This window comes from Ovis canadensis, chromosome 12, assembly GCF_042477335.2.
Source record: "Ovis canadensis isolate MfBH-ARS-UI-01 breed Bighorn chromosome 12, ARS-UI_OviCan_v2, whole genome shotgun sequence".
Lineage (NCBI taxonomy): Eukaryota > Metazoa > Chordata > Mammalia > Artiodactyla > Bovidae > Ovis > Ovis canadensis.
Window position 1 is genome coordinate 40,186,325 of NC_091256.1, and position 23,296 is coordinate 40,209,620.

General features: G+C 57.6%; 1 protein-coding gene across 1 annotated transcript in view; it reads right to left on the bottom strand.

The window, feature by feature from the left end:
• Positions 1–1,218: 1,218 nt before the first annotated feature.
• Positions 1,219–23,296, bottom strand: part of ITPKB (inositol-trisphosphate 3-kinase B) — a 109,135-nt gene continuing 87,057 nt past the window's right edge. Inside the window, exons 3-8 of the mRNA XM_069544658.1 lie at positions 15,448–15,547; positions 14,027–14,240; positions 9,115–9,319; positions 6,936–7,037; positions 5,282–5,353; positions 1,219–4,429 (exon numbers count right to left, since the gene is read on the bottom strand). Of these exons, the coding sequence (XP_069400759.1) occupies positions 4,214–4,429; positions 5,282–5,353; positions 6,936–7,037; positions 9,115–9,319; positions 14,027–14,240; positions 15,448–15,547 (909 nt within the window). The 3' untranslated portion in view covers positions 1,219–4,213. The remainder of the gene's footprint in view (positions 4,430–5,281; positions 5,354–6,935; positions 7,038–9,114; positions 9,320–14,026; positions 14,241–15,447; positions 15,548–23,296) is intronic.

Sequence of the window (23,296 nt, forward strand, 5' to 3'; positions counted from 1 at the left end):
TATAACAGCTCAGATTTCTCCAATGAAGCTTCTGCATCAGAATGAAGACCAGCTGCTGGTCTGATCTGATAGGACCTTTGGAGAGCTGCATCCATCAGGCAGGTGGGCGTGTGGTGAAGGTACAGGGACCTAGTGACCTGTTCTTGTCTCCCATTGGGGAAAGGTTTATACCACAGGGAGCAGAAACAAATTTCCCAGACTTCAGGGTTATATAGGCACAGGCCTGGGCACGTCCCAGGGCTCTGGGCTGAGAGGAAAGGCAAGGCAGGAAGCAGTTGGGATGAACCTGGTTGGAGTCCATAGAGCTAGTGTGGGGCACGGACAGAGATGAGATACAGGCGTGAGAATGAGCACAGTTACCACAGGATAACCTGGGGAGAGCAGTCCAGCCAGGAGGGACAGAGGTGCAAAGGCACTGTGGCTGCTTTGTGCTTTTGTCCTGTAATTTTTCAAAATGATAAGGAGGAACCAGCCCCCTGGATACAGAACACTGGGTTCTGCAAATGAAGTGCCAGCAATCCAGAGCTGGGAGAGGCCTGAAGGGAAGGGCACGGCGAGTCCTTGAAGTACTGCCGGGGCTCCTGCTCTCCGTGGTCTTCCTCGGCCAACCCAGCCCCACGGCCGTGCATTAGCCCACCAGACCCTCGCTGGGCGGCTGTTACGTGCCAGGCTTGGTGCTCAGTGCCTGGGATGCGTGGCAAAGACAAGACAAGCTCTCTGCCCTCCAGACATCCTCCCAGGGAGGGAGAAGACAGAATTGGTTTTGAAAACAGGCAAATTCTGGATCTGAATCCCTGCTTCCCACTTATTACCCAGGACAAGGCATTTGTTCTAAGCCTCAGTTTCCCAACCGGTAGACTACACAGCTTTACTCATAGAGCTGATACTGGGATCCAAGGGGACTAGAGACGTGAGCACCCAGAGCCAGGCTGCATAAACAAAGGCTGCTGGTAGCTCTGCCAGCTCCGGCGGGGAGCATACTGTGGCTTCATCCCTGAGCTACTATGTGAAGTTTTCATGGGAACAGTAGGAAACAGTTTTGAAAAGAGTTTAAAATCCTTTGCCGATTAAAATATTACCCAATCTGACCCCCACACCTGGGAGTTGTCATAGCCCCACTGGATCCTCCAACTTACAAAGATACCCTTGCCCCCGCCCCCAGATACCCCTCAAGGTCGTGGGGTGGGAAGGACAGCACACAGATGGCGCCCAGCACCATGGTCTCTAGGGCCTTTATTCAGGAAGGTACAGGGCGTGTAAAGTCTGTTTGACAGGCACGCTGCGAGGGTCTGTAACAGCTCAGTTTTCTCCAAAGGTGTGGCAAGGAGAGGGGTGCAGAGGAAAGGAGAACACCTGGGGGAGTCTTCCTCTCCAGAAAAAGGCACTGGCAGGGGGTGAGCACCTTGCTTCTTCCTAAGCAAGAGCCTGAGTTATATACACACGGGGGTTGACCAGACGCAGAGAAACTCAAAGCTAAATACAGCTAACGGTGGAGAGTCCATGGGGAGTAGGGAGGGGAGGGGGACAGTAGCCAAAGCTACATCCGGGCTCTTTCCACTGGGTGGGAAAAGACGTTCAGAAAGAAGGCAGAGCTTTAAAGGAGAAACAACATCCAGCCTCTCAGACTTAGTGTTTTGTGCAATTGAAAAACCCACAAAATAAATATAACTTAAAAACCTCTTACATGATACTGAAAGCACATTTGGGACAAGCAGTTGAGAACCCACCCTCCACTGCTGAGCAGTGCTGAACCTCAGGAGCCCCAGGGCCCCACGGGGCCACCCACTCGTGTGCAGGTGTGCACACCTCGTCCCTCCCTCCTGACACCTGCAGGGCCAGGACCCAGGGGGTCCCCACCTGGACGGGGCTGGCTGGGGGGAGGTTTCCAGACTGCCTGAATCCCATTCCAGGATCCATCCATCCCGCTTGGACAACAGAGGAGTGTGGGACAGCGGGGAGAATGGGGTGCGAGAGAGGAGGTGTGCAGGAGAAGTAGCACGGGAAATACAAACCCCTCAAACCCCTAAGTAATAGAATAACCCCACAGAGATACCACTTTCTACCATTCACATATATACTTGTCACCCAAAGCAAAGAACTGCCAAGAGGAGGCCCTCTGGGGCACCTTTAATGAACAAATTACTTGTATATTAGCACACTGTTTGCAAACAACTGGTGTCTGCTTAAAGTGCTTGGAAAGTTTGTTCTCTTCAATTGGTTAAGCTGGTCCCCTGTAATTTTTGTTCATAGCATTATTTTGCTTAACAAACATTGTTTTTCATAGATAGAATGAGGGTAACTCGGCCAGCCCCTAGTGGGGCTTTACATCTGAACTCATGATGTCCCAGGCAGTTGCAGCACAGACCCCCGGGGTCCCTTCTGACCCAGCTAACCACAGCTCCCAGACTCCGAGCTGACTTGGGCACTTTTGCCTTCTAGGGTCACGTGGTGTCACGAGCTCTCTAGTGCTCAGCCAGGCGGGGGTGTGACCTTTAGCAAGTCAGCCCACACTGGAGCTCACTGCTGTTTTGAACAAGAGCCAGGAAGTTGAAAAGTGATTTCCTTTTTTAAAATCTGTACTTACACATCCTCATGTGTCCCACCCTCTGCCCCCACCAACTGTCACTCACCCAGGATGAAAAGGGAAACGTAAGTCACGTGGACAAGTTGACAGTTCCCTCAGAGACCCTAGGATGACAGGGGGCAGCCCAGGAAGCCCCTGTGGACTGGTCCTCCAGGCACACACACCTGGGGACACACCCACTCCACATGTCCCTGGAGCATCTCCCTGCAGAGCAATGGGTCCAGCCTCCTGCAACACTGGTGGGCAACTGGGCCACAGCACCAACTGGCCACAGAGCTGGAGTTTTGTTCTTTAAAAGTCATGTGAGATTTACATCCTTCTCAATAATACAGACCTACTTGCTTTACAACTAAAATATGGATTACAAGCGGTTCCCTATGAATCTTCAAACAACCTAGTAACCCCAGGAAGAGATGCCTGGCACCTTCCACATATTCTGGAAGCTGCCTACACCACATTTGGGAAATGGGTCTAAGCCCTCCAGGTTGCTATTTCAGGGGGAAAATGATGCCAGTGAGCCAATGGCCTGCTTCCTCCTTGCTCAGTACTGGCCTGAGGCTCTGCCCCCATAACTGCTGGACACTCTGGGTTTCATGAGAGCCCCGGGTGTGCATCAGGGGGACCAGCTGGCACTAGGAAGCGGGGAGGTGAGAGGACAGGAGAGGAGTGTCCTCTGCAGGTTCTGTCTTCCCTTGGGGCTGCCTGGGCCCTGGCCTGCTGCCATCCAGCCCTCAGGACCTCTCAAAGTAAGGAGGGGAGTGGGAGGCACAGGTGGGAGGCACATGTGGAAGGCCCTGGGGGTCAGGGGACATCTCTGAAAGCTCAGGTTTGCCGAGTGTCCCCCTGAATTCATGCCAAGACCACAGAAGGAAGAACAAAGCTCCGGCCTGTGCCCTCCCAGGAAGCTCAATGTCAAGGGCACAGTCAAGTTGGACCTGGGACTTTTGGATCCCGGGTCTATCCCAGTGCTGGGGTGTTTCAATACCCAATGGGAGGGGTCCCTGCTTTGGCAGACCTACAAAGGCCACCAGGGCATCTCTAGGAGTCCCTCAGCTGATAAGCAGAGAGTCTTTCATTCACGGCCGACATTCTGCTCCCAGTGGTTTTGTGCCCCAAACACCAGAAAGCCTGGCAGCAGGCCACCACATCCAGAGCAACAGTTAGCCCATCCCCAAAGGGTAAGGCAGACACAGGCCACACCTAAGAGAGCCATCATCCGCACCAGCCACCAGGGGGCAGCAGGCCCCCACAGGTAACCTGCCCAGAGGCTGGGGTGCTCTTCTGTTAGGGTCCCCTCTGGAGCCAGGAACTCCATGGCTGCCTGAGCCTCCCTCCAGCTCTAGACCCTACTGGCCTCCCAGCAGGTGGCCAAGCCTGGGTTTGTGCATTTCTCTGCTAGTAGGAGATCCTACTGACAAAGAAAGTGGAATCCCCAGCTCCAAGCCCTTCAATTAGGAAGTAACTAGAAAATCTCATCTCTTCTACAAAGTGTCTTGTAGTGCCGATCGATCAGGAGGGTCAGTTCTGGGGCTTGCACCCAGTGGGGGCGTGAAGGAAAAATTCAGAAGGAGAAGGAAAGCAAGGGCGAGAAGAGGCCAGGGCGGTGGTGAGGCGGGGCAGAGGGTGGCTTCAGGCGAGCGGGGCACTGGGGCACATTTCCGTCAGGATGTCAATGAGGTTGTTCAGGCCCGAGAGGTAACCATCCTCCCGGTTCCCTTCCTGCCACGGGACGTCGTGCTTCAGGGTCTGGCCCTCGGGCAGGGGCGTGGTTTTCCCAAAGTCGATCATCCACACCTTGGCCTGTTCCTTCTTGTCGTGGATGAAGAGGAGGGAGCTGCCGATGACCTGGAGGGGAGCAAGGAGATGAGGCCGGGAAGGGCCAGGCCCCGCCCTGACCTCACCCTGTTGCAGACCAGGCTCGGGAAAGCCAGAGACCTCAGTGTGAAGCGGGCAGAGCTGCACTCAGGTGAGGCCCAGAGCCTTCAGCTCCATGCCCCCATTCTCTCCTGGGCAGCTGAGCCCAGGAGGGTGGCCATGCCGAGGGCAGAGTACATGGGATCCAGAACAAGACCACCCGCAGTGTGAACAGAGCCAGGGAGGAACATCCAGGATGGCAGACCATGTGTGTGTGTGTGGACGCTCACACATGGGCCTGGGCTCCCCAGCAAGTCAGGGTCTTGTGAACCCCTCCGGGTACTGCTGTCAGTCCCCAGATCCTCTCTCTCTCAGGCTCCCTGGGTGCTGCCCTCTGCCCGCAGAGGGAGGCAGGAGCCCTGCTCCAGAGTGGCACCCCAAGACCTGCCCGCCCTTCCTGAAGATCTCGGGGTGGTGATGGAGGGCTACTTGGCTACTGCAGCAGCTCAGAGATCCTCGGGTGTGGGAGACACAAGTCCTGCCACAGCCACTCAGAACGGAGGAGCCCCCGCGGTCGGGAGGGAGAGGGAGGAGAGGGCGATGGTACCACAGCTCGCAGGCCCCGTGGCCGTCCTAGGGCACCTGGCAGATGGCTGCAGTGTGGTTCCCGCGTGGAGCGAGGGGCCTGACCTGGCTGCAGTCAGCCTAAGGACGACCCTCGGGCTTGGGAGCAGGTCTGCTAGCGTGGGGGGCAGGCCCACCACTCAGGCAGGCACGCCCCAAGGTCATGGCCCACCACACAGCACAGGTCTCAGCCCCTGAGGACAAACGCCTGACACCTACCTCGTGGCACTTGAAGAAGGGAGAGATTTCCAGGGTGGCCCGGATGTCCTTCAGCCTGTCCCGGTAGGCAATCTGAGAACAGAAAGATGCCCAGATTTTTAAATATATCGGGGGGGGGGGGTGTGTGTGTGTGTGTGGTGGGGTTAGGTGTCATTTAGCCTATTAAGAGTTACTGTCAGCGTGAGAGGGTCCTCACACTGATTATTTCAAGCTCCTCATCTAGAAATGAAAAAACTGAGGCCCCATAAAGGCAGGGCAGCTGGGGTCCTGGTCCCACGCTTCCTTTACTCCACACTGCTTCGTGACAGGAGGTGCTGGGGTGGAGGGGAGTCAGTTCCAGGAGCCCCTCGCACAGGGGTTAAGTCTATTCTGGAATGCCAGCAGTGTGGAGGCAGCACCCAGGGAGCCCGGTTGCCATGGTGCGAACTTCCTGACGCAAACTTCAGTGCCCTGAACTTTTGAAAAGAACAGCATGAAAGAGCCAAAGCCACAGATCTCTCTGCCAGTGGCTTCTCCGCAGAGCTGTGCTCGCCCTGGGGTGTCCACCCTCCCGGGGGGCTGCGAGAAGGGAAGCCTGTCGCACACAGGCACATAGGGTCCCCTCGACGCCCATGTGCAGCAGCTCCAGCCTGGGGCTCAGTGCCAGGAATAAACCTCTCTTGTCCAGGCACGGGCATCGTGCACTCTGTAGCAGCTCTGCTGAGCTGGGGCACCTGTCCCATGACTGAGGCCTCAGCTATTACCACAGGCCAAAGTCTCTCGGCTGGAAAAGGCGGGAGGGAGACTGCCCAGTACCAGCCGGTGCTGAGTCTCCTTAGAGAAGGGCTGTCTGGGTCCAGCCCTCCTGCTCATTAGTCCTGGCGAGCCCGTGCAGGAGAAGGTGCCTCTCAGGAGGGCTCCAGGGCCCACCTCCCTGGTGTAGTCAAGTCCCTGATCATCACAGGGTGCCCTGTCCTTGGGGTGTGGGGGCTCAACACGCCCTACCTCACATGATCCCAGTGCTCAGAGCATCTGTCCAGCCTGCTAACTGCAAATGAAGTCATCTGTCACGAACCTCTGCCACCCACACCTCCAGGCTCAGAGAGCCCGTGAGTTCCCGCTGGGGAGGGTGATGAGACATCTCACCCCCGTCCCCCGCACACTTCCCTCCCTCAGTCTCAGCCTGGTGGAGCGCTGGCCAGGCCTGGAAGTGCAGGAACCAGCAGGCTGCAGGCCCCCTGGGTGTGAGCCCCAGCTCCCCTGCTTTCCTTGCTGTGTGCCCTTGACCACTCAGTTTCCTCATCTGTAAAATGGGGACAAGGATGCCGAGCCGCGGCAGGCGGCTGCTCTGAGGGTTTGGTGAGCACTTGGTGTAATACTTGGCAGGCAGTGGGCGGGGTGCGGTGGTTGGGGGGTAGCTAGAGGAATACAGCCTTGGAAAGGACTGGTCTGAAGGGGATGGAGGCGTTCTGGGGAGCTGAGTTTCTGGCGAAGGGAAAAAGCAAGTGCATGTTCACCCGGCCGACAGGCTGACAACCACACCATCTCCCTCTCCACCTTCCAAGCAGAGGTTTGGGGCCAGCGTTTTCTGCATGGGTACCACGGCTCAGTCTTGGGCTGGGCAAGAACGCCCAGAGAAGGCCCCGCCCCCTTTGCGGGGGGGCACCCGACTCACCAGGATGTTCGGGTTCCCTTTAGTGAATTCTCTGAAGGCTTCAATCACCTGCTCCCTCGTTTTGGTCTTCTTGAAGTCCCGGTTCACAGAGCCGTCTTCTTTCTGAAAAGAATGACACCCACCCGGGAGGCAGTTCAGCAGACAGCCCACAGGTGGGCACTGCACACATCCCCCCACCCCATGCCTCAGAGCCAGGAGCCCCAAACTGACCCCCAGGCAGTGAGGTGCCCGTGTGCAGCACCAGGAGGCAGGCGCCGGACTGACCAGGCAAGGGGCGGTTAGTGGGACAGCACAGCAGAGGGGCGCCTGACCTGGGCCCTGGCTGAGGAGAGGGAGCGGTTGGCACCAGTGTCTCGGCCAGAGGAAGAGCATCAGGGAGGCCTGGAGCCTGAGGGGCGCCTGGGCCAAGATGCGGGAGCAGGGCCATGAGAGCTGCCCGTCCTGAGGGTCCTGAGTGTGAGCAGCGGGGCTCTGAGGGAGCCGTACGGGCCTCCGCTGCCCCTAGAGGCCCGGAGTGCCAGCACCGTGGAACCTGGGTGCCAGAAGGTCCCTGCTGCCCAGGGACACCCTTGCTCCCCACAGGAGAGAGAAGCCCCTTGCCCCACGTTCAGATTCCCTTTGTAATTATAGGTCTCTGACTTAGGTTCCCTGAAAGCCGAGGTTTAACAGCCCACCCAGCTCCCAGCCCCGCCCAGCACACAAAATGGGTCCATCTCCTGAGCCGGGTGCTATGTCTGTTCCAGGCAGACCAGGCAACACATGAGGGTAAATTAGCACCTCTGTGAGGAAATCTGTTCTTTAAGATCAAAGAGTGAGAAAGGATGTCTCTCCTAGGAGCGCCCAGACATGGGTCTGTACACCCCAGGAGCTGAGCTTAAGGCACTGTGGCTGCCTCTGCAAGAATGGGCAGGACCCTGGGCAGAGGGAGAGAGCAGTGGGCTGGGCCTTCCCCACCCCACAGAGGGTCTCTGTAGGGGGGACTAATGGAGGGGAGAGGCTGATGGAGAGCTGGTAAAGGCAGCTGGCTTCTCTCAGAGCCCGAGAAGACGGGCTGGGGGCTGCTCCCACACAGCTGGAAATCAGACAGACCAGAAGATCCAGCTTGAGATGGAGAGAGAGGTAAGGGGGAAAGCAGACGGCTTCAGACAGATCCAGAAAGGAAAAGGAGCGCTGAGAGGAAGAGGATGTGCATATAACAACACTGGACGCAAAAAACAGCAAAAGCTGACTTCAGAAGACAGGGGAGGGGCAAGCGGCTTTCTCAGCTCGTAAAGCAGCCGTCCCAGGGGCCACTGCCCAGCAGAAACTTCCACCCAATGCCATCTGCAGGGAGGCCACCCCGGCTTCACTCGCTCGGGAGTCATGCCCTACTCTGGGCAAGGGCCAGCCAACATGAGCCAAGAATGGACAGAGAAGAGAAATCCAAGAACGTTCAGGGACTGTCCTCCTCTGACAGGGATGGCTGCCTGAGACCGGGGGGCCAGCACCTCACACCATGCTGCTTGGGGCGAAACGCACGTCTGAGCAGACGCCCAGATTCAACAGCAAGGGCAGTGTCTGGGAGCCTGGCTCTGGGAAGAGCATTCTCAGGCCCTACTCAAATGAGTGAAGGGGAAAGAAAGGAGAATGAGGTGACTCGGAAGTTGGGGGGAGGCCTCGGAGAAGGCTCCCCAGAGGTGTTTGGTGACCCGGACGGAGCAGTGCCTAGTCCTGCCCGCCTGGGCAGACGACTAGGATGTCAAAGGAGCTAGCAGGCTCCCTCCCTTGCCTGCATCTCACTGAAAGTCCTCATTTTGGGACCCTGGGCAGAATGAGCCAACTCCCAGCCCTGGCATCCAGGCAGGGCCCTGCTGGGTGGGTACTCAATGCCGGGCATGGTCTGGACTGAAGGCAGGGTCATTGGCAGAGCGCTTACTGCTGGGCAGGGCTAGAAGGCACCCCTGCTCCAAGGCCCCAGCCCCCTCCACAGCCATCCCACCTCAGACCAAGGAGAAGGCCAATTTCCCCAAACGTCTGTCCCTGGGGCTGGCTGCCCATGCCCTGGCTCTGTACTGAGAGGAATCTTACAGCCCCTGAAGGACCCCTGGGGTGAATGTTGGTGGAATCCAATGACCCAGTCCTTTCCCATCCAGGAGCTGGGCGGCTCGGGCAGCTTCAGGCCCCACCTGGCCATCCTCACCTTGATGCCCTCGATCCTGAACCCGAGGGTGGCCGTGGAACTGATGGTTTCCCTCCACTGCATGTACCGTGGCTTGGTCACGGCCCGCTGGGCTTTCTCCTCCTCGGTTGGGGCCTCTGGGTCCACCTCAATCATCTTCTGGTACATGTCCTTCCGGAGGCTGGGCTTCTTCCGGGCCTTCGTGAGCTCCTCTTCCAGGTAGGTCCTGTGAGGGAAAGGAGGCCACATGAGGGCTGCTGGCTGGACCGAGGCCCACTGGCGCTTTGCCCAAGGGCTGCAGTCAGCTTGGCCAAGCCAGACTTACGCAGGGCGAGCACACGTTGAGTTGGGCTGGGCCTGGCTCTTGACAGAGACCAGGGCAGCCTTGCCTAACAGGGGCAACTTCATTCTGGGACCACTGGGAAGGCCTGACAAAGCCCAAAGAGCTCTTCCTTCTCGGGGAAGCTCACAGGACCAGCAGGGGAGGAGGAGGCAGGGCAGCTTAGGAGCTCGTCCAGCTGGGGTGAGGATGGGGAGGGGGCTGAAGGCAGGTCCATTCAGGGCCCAGCTTCCCTGCCCCCAGCGTCTGCCTGGGACCCTCCCAAGAAGTGAGGGCTTCGGAAGCTAGCACCTGTGTGGGTCTAGGAGCATGTTCTGTGCCCCTACCCCGCCCATCTCCCTGGTGCTCCTGAGGGCACTCTCTGAAGAGGGAACACCTTCTTGAGTGAAAAGGCCAGGCCAGAAGGCAGTCTCCGAAGGAGCCACAGTGCTGCAGGGAGAAGCAGACGGCGGGGAGGAGAGGGGAGCCTCGGGGCTCCCTCTGCTACAGAAGAGACGTGCTGGGCTCTTTCTGCCTCTCGGACACCAGGTCTTGAGAAGACACAGTTAAGCAAACTGCTTCACCACCGCATCCTCTGCACAGGTGTCGGGGGCGGGGCAGGGGGGAAGCCTACAGGCCCAACTGGCAGGGGTCCCCTGGAAACCAGCGGACATAACAGAAGTGGGGACGGTACAGACTCTGGGCAGCCTGGCACTGAATTCCTGGCCCCAGGCTGCCTCCCTGACCCCCAGGGCCAATGGAGTGAGTCAACTCCCCTGCTGCACACCCCAGGGCCAACAGGGTGAGTCACCCCCCTGCTGCACATCAGACGCCCACCTTCCTCCCTGCTCCTATTTCAAACTCCCCGTCACCCCCACAATGAGCTCAGCTGCTGTCTGTGACCCTTCCTGAGACAGAAATCTGCAGTGTCAGTTGAGTAGAGGGAAGTTTTCTCCCCGGGGCCAGTGTGGGTAGACACTGCCCACGTGGTGGCCTGTGACAACCAGCCTGGCCTCCGCTCACCATCTGTCCCGGGGGGCTTTGCTCTATGGCCACCCACCTCTAACCTGCCAGTGTGGGACCCAGAACACACTAGTCAAATCTAAATCTATTAAAAAGTTTCCAGAACCACTGGACCAACTCTTAACAAGAAAGAAGCAAATCTTTGGGTGTGAACTTGGGCCTGGTCATTTAGGGCCTTCCAGAGAGTGATGAGGGCTTCCTGGGGAGCTCAGCTGGTAAAGAATCTGCCTGCAATGCAGGAGAGCCTGGTTTGGTTCTTGGGTCAGGAAGTCCCTCTGGAGAAGAGATAGGCTGCCCACTCTAGTATTCTTGGGCTTCCCTGGTGGCTTAGACGGTAAAGAACCTGCCTGCAATGCGGGAAACCTGGGTTTGATCCCTGGGTTGGGAAGATCCCCTGGAGGAGGGCATGGCAACCCACTCCAGAATTCTTGCCTGGAGAATCCCATGGACAGAGGAGCCTGGCGGGCTACAGTCCATGGGGTTGCAAAGGGTGGGACATGACTGAGCGACTAAGCACAGCACAGCACAGGGAATGATGAAGACCAAAAGGAGGTGGTCTGCCTTGGTTGTGCCCTCTAGACACACACATGCATACACACACCACTATATGTACGCCCATGCACACAAACACTACTGTGTACAAAGCCAGGTCAGCGATGATGAGAGCTCCAGGGCAGAGGCTGTGGGCAGGAGGCCTCTGTGTGGATTTGTGTCGTGCTGGCCTGTGTGTGTATTTGTGTGTGCGGTGTGGAAGGGGCTGCCCTCCCAATGCTCCCGAGTGCACTGCAGGGGCCTGCAGGGCGGGTGGATGGGTGCACTTCTGCAAAGATTTCTCAGTAGCTCCTTAAATAGGAAGCAAGCCTCAATGTCAAATCCCTTTCCACACAGGGCTTTCTTCAAAAAGGGACCCGCGCAGCTCAATCTGGGCAGAGCTGCTCACCTTCCAGGGAGGAAAGGAGCTGGGCAAATGCCCACAAGGGTCATGAGCCGGGTGGTGGGGTCAGGGGTCCACTGAGGGTGTCCTGATACTGGCCCAGCCCACCTCGCCCACCCCCACAGGAAGGTCACGCCTCCATGTCACGTGGAGGAGCAGAGGCTGAGGGGAGAAGCCACAAGATGAAGCAGAGGGAGGGCTCCTCTCAGGAAGGCAGCCGGCCCATGGGGAGCCAACAGGTGACACACCAAAGCCGCCCATTCCCACCACCCTCTCCAACCTGCTTCCACAAGGGCAGAGATGCTACAGGCAGCTCGGTCTCTGCCTGCCAGTCCCCGGCCCGAACATCAGGAAGACACTCCTGATTCTCCAGACACAGAGTTATAGGTTAAATCGAAGAAAACTCCCTAGAGCAAAGCAGGCTGATGTCCTTGTGGAACCAGGGTCCCAAGAAAGCCCCTCGTTAGGACGCCACAGTTGCCTCCATCACCCTTTCCTCAGGCTCCACCACAGCTGAGGCTCAGACTGCTGATCGGTCCTTCCACCACGTGACAAGTCTGTGATGAGTCTGAGCCCCTCCTGCTGGGGATGCAGGGTCTGTGGTGGCCCCGGCTCCAGCCTCCTCCCTCTTGACAACCACAGAGCCCCTGGGCAGGGCCAAGCTGCAGCCCAGGCTAGACTGGCAGTCAGAGGCCTGCTGCAGAGGTGGGCGGTGTGTCTATCTGGCTGCGTGGCCCTGACGAGTCCCTTAGCCTCTGGTGACAAAAGCCTCCTGCCCCAGGCGGACCTGAGGCCCATCTGCCAGGATGGCTGTACGAGGTCTTCAACACTCGGAGCACAGAAGGGCCCTCCACACTCAGGACCCAGGAGACAGGGAAGGTGGGGCTGGAGGGGGACTGGTTTGGGGGAGGCCTTTCTCTTTCCCTCCACTCGGGCCCTCACTTGCCCACACTCTGTCTCCAAGCTCTGCCCAGGACTGAGCTAACTGTGTCCCAGCCCTGCTGGTGGCTCCCGAGAGCCCTGGGTGCAACGGGACAGGTGGCAGAGAGAGTGGGCAGCCCTGGTGAGAGGGGGTGGCTCCTGTCCCCCACAGCCTGCCACGGAACAGACGGACACACCGGCAGCCTTTCGGGACTGACTGGCCACACGTTCTTCCCACGGGGTGTACTTTTTTTGGCCGTGGTCTGGCTGTACAGCCATCAGAGTTTTTATGTGTCTCCCCTTGAGAGGGTGCTTCCTAGTGCATCGCACGAGCACCTTCCAGGCACAGAAATTAAGACTCTGGAGAAGAGCAGTGGCCAAGAGGTAGCTGAAGGGATGTTCTCCCCGGTGGGCTGGAGATGGTGAGACCCCTGGATGGAGGGAGGAAGAAGGCTGGGAGGCTGGGGACAGTGCCAGAGCAAAGACTGGGACCTATACTTACCCACCCCTTCGTCCCCGCCCTCGGGGCAATGCCAAAGGGACATGGCAGGCCAGCCTGCAGGGTCTGATTTTATGACACAACTCCCAGGAGGAATGAAGAGGGAAAGAAAACTGACCGGCTTGCCTGCTTCTCTCCTGCACGCACGCACGCACGCACACACACTCACACACATTCCTCTTTCTCAATCTCCTCTTTTAAGAAGTAAAACTGCTTAAACCATCCAAAGCAAACACAGGCTCCAGCTGTGAGCTCTGCGGCTGGGAACCTGGTCTCCCCAGCGAGCAGCGGGTGGGATGGAGGAGCCGGCGTCTGGCCGCCTCCTCTCGGCACCTGCAGCTGGGTGGCTCTCTGAGGCCTGCGGGGACTTCCCCACCCGCTGCCCTGCTGGGGAGAAGGAGCTACTCTGTGACTCCTAAGTTGAGATGGTCAGAGTCTGAGAGATGAGGAAACCCGACCAGCAAAGAAGGGCTGGCGGCCAGGTCTCAGGGCCACCCCGTCTCCTCCAGCCCACTCCTCCTGTCTCCTTCCCTCCTGGGTCCTGTCTGGGCAGGGTCTGGGGTGGGGTGGGGGGACCCAATTCCACATACAGGCCGCCCATGTGCCCATCTGGCCATGTGTCCTGCCCCTGACCCGGGAACACACAGCTGCCAGGCTGAGGCCACCACCAGCCCCAGTCCAGGAGGCAGCAAGCTGGTGCCTGTTGTCAGGGCCTCCTGTGCCCCTGGACTTCTCCATTGCTCCCTTATGGCAGGCTCGAGTCTTTTGGCAAATCAACATGATCTACTGACCAGTCCCTTCTTCCCACTCACCGGCATGGGGACAGGAGTAGGAGAATGGGATAAGAAGAGCCTCTCCTCCAGTTGCCCCCCTGGTGACCCATGTAACAGGAAGCCGCCCCCGCTGCTCGCCCCAGCAATCCCGCCTGACCAAACGGGCAGCCCTCTCCGTGGGGAGGCTCCGCACTCCTCCAGTTTCCCCTGGGTCCCTGGCTCACTGAAGAAGGAAAGGGGTCGTCCTGGGCAGAGCCAGTCTCCCAGTCCCCTCCGCACATATGCGAGATGGCCAGGGTGGGGTCCACCCAGACCCCTGGCCTGTCCTCGCACACACGAGGCCTCAGAGACAGCCCAGAAAGCCCCCGCCTCCTGGGATCCCTGAGCGCCGCCCTGCCCAGTATCTGCTGCCCGGCCAGCTGGGTGCCAGGAGTGGGCGGCCCCGCCCCAGAAGCCCAGCTCACCTGACGCCCATCTTGCAGTCCATCACGCACGGCGAGTCGAAGTCAGCCAGCAGGTCGTCCATCTGGTTGTAGCGCTCCCCGTCCTTGACCACGTCCCCATGGTAGGCAGGCACGAAGGGCTTCAGCACGTCGGCCATCAGCCTGTCCAGGCAGCGCTGCTCCGACTCACAGTGCTTCTTCAGGATCCTGCCGTTGGCAGCCGCCTTGAAGCTCCCTGCGGAGCAAGGTGGGAGGAGACCCTGGGTCTCTGGCCCGGGCTGTCCCTGCCCTGACCTCTGACCCTGCACACATGCCCTCCATCACGGGATGCTGCGGGGTTGGCTAAGCACAGGGCTCAGGGCGTGCCCAGGTCCCTGCTGGTGGAACGAGCCCTTTAGGGGGAGTAGGGGCAAGTCCCAGTCTCCCCCACACCCAGACGGCAACTCTGGGCTGGTTCTCTGACTTCCCAGACCCTAGGCTCCTCCTCTGAAGTTGGAAGCAGAGCAATGCTCACAGCTGGAGGGTGAGCAAGGCTAGTAGAGGTCTGGGCAGGACCTACATACCCCCTCTATGTGATTTCTACCGCCCACCTCACCATTGACCCTTCCCAGCCATGAAGGTGTCTCCTTCTCAGTGGAGAAGCCCTGAAAGGATGGAACTTAGTGCCAGGACAGGGAGACTGGCAGAGAAGTGGGGACCCCACACTTCTGAGCCACACCCTCAGCCAAGTATTGAGGAAGGGTGTCCATCGGCCTGCCTTGAGCTAAGCCAATGTGGTTGAGGATATAAAAAAATGTCAGACCTTGTGCTGCCCTGAAGTCCACAGGCAGCCGCTGAAAACCCCCCTGATGATGGATGGATCATTACAAAGGATGATGCATGACAAAGGGCCACGGCTAGTGGGCTAGACAGCTCTAGACACCCTCTCCTGTCACTGAGGGCCACCTGGAGACCTCATGGCCAGCCCAGGGCCTGGCCACTGCAGCCAGCACTCCACACCGTCTAACACTCGTGGAGCGGCCTGCCCGTCTCTCCCACCAGCTACAAGTCTCCTCTGGGGCAGACACTGTATCTGCATTTGTGCAGCTACCCAAGGAGTACGGTGAGGTGAGCATACAACAGGCACTTGGGGAAGCAGCTGGCTTTGTCTCTTTGTCCAGGGTGACAAATGGCAGGCGAGCTAAAAAGATGGATGGTTTTATTGAGTTAAAAGGAAAGATTGAAAGAGACAGCGACTGAAGGGGGAGGTGTGTGATTGTGAAGGGGTGACGCAGACTATGGACAGGACGACAGTCACGTGCATTTTCAAGGCAGTGTTAGGGCCCTTCTCGTGGAGAGCATCTCTGTTCAGAACCTTGAACTCCCGGAATATCCAGGGCCGCCCCCGGCACGTGCTGGTTGCCTCCCCGGAGAGCCAGGCGCCCCGGGAGAGCTGCAGCTACCTGCGTGTCCTGCCAGCTGGATCCAGGGGTACTTCTTCTTGAAGGACATGACAAACGGAGACCAGTGCACCATGTTTTTTATTTTCCTCCATGATTTGCTCTAGAAACAAGCAAACGAAAAACTCAGCGTTAGAAGCAGAACTACTACTTTCTGATTAGGATGAATTCAAAGCCAGGCAAGCTCTGGCCACAGGACGAGAGGTGAGTGCCACGCCCACAAAGCAGGCGGCTCCGAGGACCTCGCCTCCAACATCTATGTGGCATGTATCTAGGGGGCTTTGCCCCTTTGTACAAACAGGCTGAGCAAAACACCCCGAGTCAAGGGGACAGGCTCCGACACGCTCTGAGAACAAAGGGCGGGGGGGCAGAGATTCTCTCTCCAGGGCTGACCCTACCCCATGCCACGCCCCTGTCAGGGGACAGCTAAACCCACACTGCCCTTCTTCGTGCCCCTCTCGAGGCTTCAGTTTCTTCATCTGTCTAGGGAGGGTTCAGTTGGTCCCCATGCTCTTTGGATCGGTGGACACTCTAGGACTCTGGAAAATGACCTCTCTCATCCCAACAGCAAGGGCTCGTAAGGGGAAGACCAGAGAGGTTATGGTCGCCCCGCAGCAGCGTGCCATCTCACTCTGCACTGGCACAGGTGGCAGCAGCAGAGGCAGCTCTCGCCTATGAGAGGTGTGAGGAGACTTTAAAGGGAATTCCCCAGGGACTGCAGTGCCGCCAAGGCTTTGGTGTCCACAGGGGTGAGCAAGCCCGTGAGACTCCCTCTCCACTGTACTTCTCCTTCTCAGGATGTTTCTTAATTGAGCACCTTACTTTATTTTCTCAGCAGCATGGTAATCATTGTCCTTTCGATTTGCAGAACCCCAGCCTCAGACAAGTAAGTAACATAGTAGCATTTAAACCCTCACCTACATGACTACTTTTTTAAAAAATCCTTTTTATCCCCAGCAATAAACATTTCTCTGTATAAAAATACCCCTAAGTGAACCTTAATAAGAATGGGTTGTAGACATGAAGATCAAGTGTTTTGAGCCCCTGAAGAGGGTGATGAGAAATGAACTGAGAAGCATTTCAAGTTCCTGAGAAGTGGATCCCTGAAGCAGCAAAACCACAGACAGTAAACCCCCAAGACTCTTTGCTGGGAAGGGGAAGCTGGGAATTCTGCAGAAGAGGGGGTCCTGCTTGGACAGGGCACCCTGGAGAGGCAGCTCTTCCTTTCCTGTCCTGCACCATCTGCCAGCAGCCACCCAGAGGATGCTGAATGGACTCCCCAAGGGTAAATCAAGGTTAAATTGGTCTCCTTTGTTTTTTTCTCCATGGTGAGACTCAGCTACTTCTGTCATCAAGTTTTCAAGTTAAAATCTGTTTAAGGAGAAAAATTCTTCCCTACGTGAACCTGCCAATGTTTGCCCCATCCCAGAAACCCTCGCTCTACTGTCAAGACCTATTCTATCCTTAAGTGAGGGCAGTGCTGTCCGGCCACATGACAAAGGGCTGGCCTCATTGACAAGGGTGTTTTTCCTAGGTCCTTCTGATGGAGATCACCAAAGAAGGCTAAGGAAAGCCAGTGTTTCTTATCTAAGCACCCAGAAGGCTGCATAAATACTCAGGGCAGACAATGCATGAGGGCAGCAATGGGAAAATCTAGTTACATGAGACAACAAATCAAGTGATGGCCTGTTCGACCCAGGGGGAAGACGTTTAGGTGGGTCCAAAAGACAAGTGCATAGCGGTCACCACCTTCTGATCATACTCCTGCAACAGAACTCAGAGGGGCCAAGGGGCCGACAGGTTCAGAGCCGGGTCGGAGGTGGGGGAAGGTACAGTGTTCTCCAACCCCATCCTATACCACTCCCCCGTAAGAGGTCAACTAAACCCACACTGACCTTTTTTTTTTTTTTTTGGCCTTGCAGGCTTAGCTGCTCCATGGTATGTGGGATCTTAGTTCCCTGACCAGAATCGAACCTGCATCTCTCACACTGAAAGTTGGGTTCTTAACCACTGGGACACCAGGGATGTCCCCCCACATTGCCCTTTTTCACAAATCCTCTTGGGGCCTCAGTTTTCTTATCTGTCTAGGGAGAGATGGACAACTGGTCCCCCATGCTCTTTGGTCCTGTGGACACTCTGCTGCTGCTGCTGCTGCCGCTAAGTCGCTTCAGTCGTGTCTGACTCTGTGCGACCCCATAGACGGCCGCCCACCAGGCTCCCCCGTCCCTGGGATTCTCCAGGCAAGAACACTAGAGTGGGCCATTTCCTTCTCCAATGCATGAAAGTGAAAAGTGAAAGTGAAGTTGCTCAGTCATGTCTGACTCTTCGCGACCCCATGGACTGCAGCCTACCAGGCTCCTCTGTCCATGGGATTTTTCAGGCAAGAGTACTGGAGTGGGGTGCCATCGCCTTCTCCATGTGGACACTCTAGAACTCTGAAAAACGACCCTTCTCACATCCCAAGATGAAGGGCCCCTCAGAGAAAGACGAGAGACCCTGATCTGCAGATGTAGTAATAGCAGAGAACCCAGGAAGGAGTGTCAGCTGCCAGGGTGGGGCTGGGGGTGGGCTGATGCAAAGGCTGAGGCCTGCTGGGAAGGCAGGCTGACCCCCAGAGGCGGTCTAAGGGCAGACTTGAGGGGGCAGAAGACTCCTGAAGGGAGCGGGGCCTGTGAGAACAGGGGCCCAGGACCGGGGTTTAGAGGAACTGGGCCATGTGTGCTGGGAACATGAGCTGGAAGCAGTGGTTGATAAGGGCGAGTAGGCAAGACCGGCTCTGAATGTCGGGCTGAGATGGTTGGACTCAGGGGACTGTGGTGTGGGGGAGACCTGGCTCCATCCACTCCTCACCGACCTGGGACATGTTCTGGACCCTTGCTGAGGCCCTATTATCTTACCTGTAAAATGGGAATAACACATAGCTTCCTTTGGTCCCAGGAGGTAAAGCCATTAGGAGCTCACAGGCACAGAGGTGTTTGTGGAAGAGTCTTAGTGGTCTGAGTTCAAGAAGAGTGTCCTTGAAGCCACCCCAGGAATAGTCAGTCTGGAGATAAGTTTACTAAAGAATAAAGGCCATGGAGCTGGGGCTGGGCCAGACCCACCCAGTTGGGATGTAGCTCTTTGGGGACCCACCGGGACCCACTGGGCAATGGGCCTGGGACGCAAGAGGCAGGAGGAAACTGATGCTGGCTGAGAAAAGCCAGGCTCCGGCCCAGCAGGGGCATCTGAGCTGTGAAACCTCTAGGTCCAGGGGTCTAAAAAGCAGGAGGGTGCTCCAGGGCAGGGGTCCTCTGATGGCTTATGGGACCCAAGAGCCTCCCAGCATGGCCGAGCTCTAAGTAAACAGGACCTTTTTCTGGGTAGCTTCCCTTTTCCCACACCTCCTCCACAAGGAAGCAATTCTTCAACGTGAAAATGGGCCCCACGTGGCCAAGGCCAGAGAGCCCGCCCCTTCCAAGGTGGAATATTCCACTGGGCCGGGTGTGCACACCAGGGGATTTCTCAACTGCACTGGCAGCAGCACGCAGGGGATTTTCCTGTGGTTTTAAATAGCAGCACCCAGGCCGTGCCTAAGGTCGCTGCCAAACATTAAACAGAAAAGCAGATCCCGGTCCAGGCCCAGGAAAGGAGGCTACAGGGTGATCATAGTCCTCCCACCCCCAGCCCATAGGAGCGGAGAGAAACAGAAAGGTGGGAGGTCGCAGAGAATCAGTTCCCCTACGATGATGCCGGAGACCCCAGCACCCATCCAGGGACCACCTGCTCCAGGGAGAAGCCATGTCGCAGGCAGCCGGTTCCAGAAGGCAGGTGGGGGCTAGCAGTCTCCCTCTGAGCCCCTCGCTGGAGGAAGCCACAGTTCTCAGAAGTGGAGGCCAGGCCTCTCCCCCCACCCAAGACAGGAGGCCAACAAGACAGGAGAACAGCCCGACAATCTGGAAGAATTCCATCTCGAGGAGTTGATCATCTTTTCCCTCCGGGGAGAGCCTCAAGAGCGTCAGTCACTGGAATCAGACCACAGCCCCAGGTCTTGAGCTTCTTGAGCCTAGCTGTGTCAGACACACAGGCAGCCCTCACAGGCCTTGAAAGTGGTGTGGCCGAGGGTGCCTGGCCCTTCCTCCAGGGCAGCGCTGGCTGCCTGCTAATCTCGCTGGCTCCGGTCCTCCATCACCTCCCAGTCACCAGGGCTCTCTGGACACCCTCCGCTGACCCTCCCTGGAATGCCCCCGAAGCTCCACCTGCCTGACACGCCCCCTGACCTCTCTGGGCGGCAGAGTCCTTACATGTCAATCTGAGAAGCCAGTTAGCTGAGTCAGGCAAGCTCAGCTCTGATGCACTCCTTACTCACACCAGATCTGGAACCGGCTTAACTAAATGGATAAGCTGGGGTGTTCCCCTCCAGTCTGCTGAGCATGACAGAGCAAAGGGGACGGCTCTCAGAAAGTGCCTGCAAGCTGGCATCATCTGTCGTCTCACCAGGAGGGCTCATTTCCCTAGACGTGCAACAGGATGGGCGCCAGCCTACCCCAGCACTGACTCATCGCTTATAGGCTCTCACTATGTAACAGGAGCTGGGCCAGGCGCTTTACGGCCTCATTTCTCATCTTCAAACAGCCCCATGGTGGACAGGAGTCCACCTCTGGAAGATGAAGAATCTTACTAGTTGAATTGTTTCCCACTCATTCCACTCTCCTCCCAGCCCCAGGTGCCAGTTCATCCTGGGAACCCCACACCAAGCTACCAACAGCAGTGTCTATCCACAAGCAGGGCCCCTCCCAGCCCAGAGCATGGACGAGGTGACGGGGACAGAAAATCGGGCGGGAAGGACGAGATTTCTTCACGGCGGTTCTCCTGGGCAGCCAGGGCACAAGGCTGCTCAGGGGGAGGGGATGTTCAGGCTGCTTCTTCAGCAGAGGGGCCCAGAGTCTTTGGGAGACGCTCCACGACTGACCACTAAAACCCCAGACAGGTCTCACTCTGGAGCTGGGCAGGGACCACTTCCAGCTTAGCCACCAGGTGACACTGGGCTCGCCCATGAGTCAGATCAGACCAGACAATCGTTCCTAGACTGTGGCTGGGATCCTGCACTTGGGATGTTCTTGGGCGGCATTCCAAGGGGAAAGCGAGCCCCACAAAGCTGATGGCCTGTCAAGCAAGACAGCAGGGGGCGGGGGGCGGAGGCGCCCATCTCTCACTTTGATTCTGTGCTGGATGTAAGTCAACTGCAGGCTGGAAGTAAGGTTCCTCGTGGGCTTGGATGACCTGGCTCCACAAATCCCTAGATGACTGCCTGCACGCCTGGGCTAAATAAGCACTGGTCTGGATTCTGCTCTGTTTTCTTACCTGCATGCAGGGCTGGAGGGCCTTCTGCTGACGTTTGCTACAGCCCTGACCTTGCTCTGTGAGAGGCAGGGTCTTGCTCTCTACTCTGGCTGCACAGGAAAAGGCGCAGAACCCTAATGCACCCAGAGAAGTTCAGGAGGATCGGAAAACAGCGAGCCCCAGCGGGCAGAAGCTGGTCCTTTAAGACTTAAGAGATGAGTGGTGCTCTGACACTGCTCTGGCTGGCTCCCTCCCTTCACACCTGAGCTCAAATATTCAGAGAATGTGGAGAGGGATTTGCAGTGGGAGAGAAAAAAACCACCAACAACAAAACCCCAACCCTCTTCAAGCTTGAGGTGACAGCAGTCACCTGGAAAGGGAGCTTCAGAACCTGGCAAACATGCGCCGAGCCCTCTCCAGCCTCTAGGTGCCTTTGGAAGGCTCGGGGCCTAACACAACCTGTCTCACTTTTCCCTCCCGAAGATTCCAGGCCTCAGGGCAGATGTGAGTTTACTCCTTATAGGCGACCCCTCCACCCAGCAAACGAGCCTCAGAATGCCCGGGACAGCCCTGGCCAGGAAAGCTGCTCCTCACCCCCACTCTGGCCTAGACTCCAATCACCCGGAGCCCTTGAGAGCCCAACGCGGAAACGATCCACTGGCCAGTGGGGCTGCCGGGGCCCCAGGGAGGAAGCCTGGGCAGCGTCTCTGATTCTGTGTTTATCCAAGCTTCCCAATGATGCTAATGGCTCCTGGGCAAACGCCGCCTTCCGGATGGTTCCCTCAGCCAGTTATCTGCCTCGTGCTGCATGGAACATTGCCTTAAGACAAATAAAAGGGCTAAACAGGATGACCTCAAAGCTGGGCCATCAAACAGGCAAGAAGGACTCGTGGAGATGAAGAAGAGAAAGATGAAGGAGGGAAAGCAGGGACCCAGGGCCAAGGCTAGGGGATGAGGGGGCCTCCGGCCACCCTACCCACAGGATGCTTCAGCTGCCGTCAGGATCGGCTGCATGATACACAGGGCCCAGTGCAAAGCAAAACTCAGGCCCTGGGTCCAGAACTTGTTAAGAATATCAGGATGGGGAGGCATGGCATGCACCAAGCGTGGGGCCCCTTTGAGGGCCCTTGGGGACTGCATGCTCTCACTCCCCCGGGAGGCCGGCCCTGCCTCCTGGGGTGGAAACAGCCCTGCTATTAGGTAGCAGCAGGTGACTTGGGGCTTGCAAAGCCTTCTGGCTCCTGACCTGCTCCCTCTCTGCCGATGGCCACAGACTGCTGGGAGGGGAGGGCTGGAGATTGAAGGTGCTTAAGGTTCTCCTTGAGGGGCTCCCAGCAGTACACCCCAAAAATCGCAGAAGGGGATTGATGTCCTCAGCTCCCCTCTCATTCACCCTCTGTACATTCCTCAGGGCCTGGCCTTCTCTCTGCTTGCTCATGACCTCTTTCTCATCCACTGAGTAGGGAATGGGCCCGGCAGTGGCGTCGGAGCCAAGTACCAATCCAGACCCCACAACAGGAGGGCAGGCTGCCCAAGGTCAACACCATCTTCTCCTCAGCTCAGCCCATACTGCCCTCCGGGGCCTGCTTCCTGTCTTTTGAGCTACTGCCTGCCCCTCCAAACCAACGCTGTGTCTCTCCACAGAAGTTGGGATGGGTGGAGAAAAAAGGGGTAGTGACCTGGGGGAGCAGATGCCCCTTTGCTAGAGGACTGCCTCACACGTAGTAGGAGGTTTCCAGGCCTGGTGCCCCTCCCTCACCACGGAGGTATCTGCAGGTCACTAAACACACCTTCGGGCTTTGCTGGTGGCTCAGACGGTAAATAATCTGCCTGCAATGCAGGAGACCTGGATTCGATCCTTGGGTTGGAAAGATCCCCTGGAGAAGGGAATGGCAACCCACTCCAGTTACCTAAAGAATCCCATGGACAGAGGAGCCTGGAGGGCTACAGTCATAGGGTCACAAAGAGTCAGACACAATGGAGCCTCTAAGCACGCGCGCACACCCCCACCCCCCACCCCCCCACCTCTCAGGACTGTGAGATTCCGCTGGCAACTCCTGGCTCCATAAACCCCTCCCCACCCGCCCTCAACACTTTCAGCCACCAGGGACTTTTCACAAGCATGGGTACAGAGGCAAAGGACTCTGCTAACCCCTAGGCAGCTCAGAGACCCCTTTCTCCAGAAGCCCTTCCTCTGTTTGAGCGGGGTGCTCCCAAGGTGCCCTGGGCACACCTGCTCCCCACTTCTCCTCTGGGTGAGTGTAACCCTCCAGAGACCCAGGAGTCCCTGCACCTGGCCCCACCAGATACTCAGCCAGTGCTTGCTGAGAGGGTCCCCGGGAGAGGCCACCACCATTAGCTAGGCCTGCAGCTGTGAGAGGTCACCCATGGCTCAGCAGGAGGGCGACCACATCCAATGTCACCCGTGAGGAACCTGGTCAAAATCGCTCGAAGCAAGATGAAGCTGCATGCCTCTGCGGGCTCTGCTCCCCTCCTAACAGCCCCAGTGGAGTCTGGACTGTCTCAGACAAGC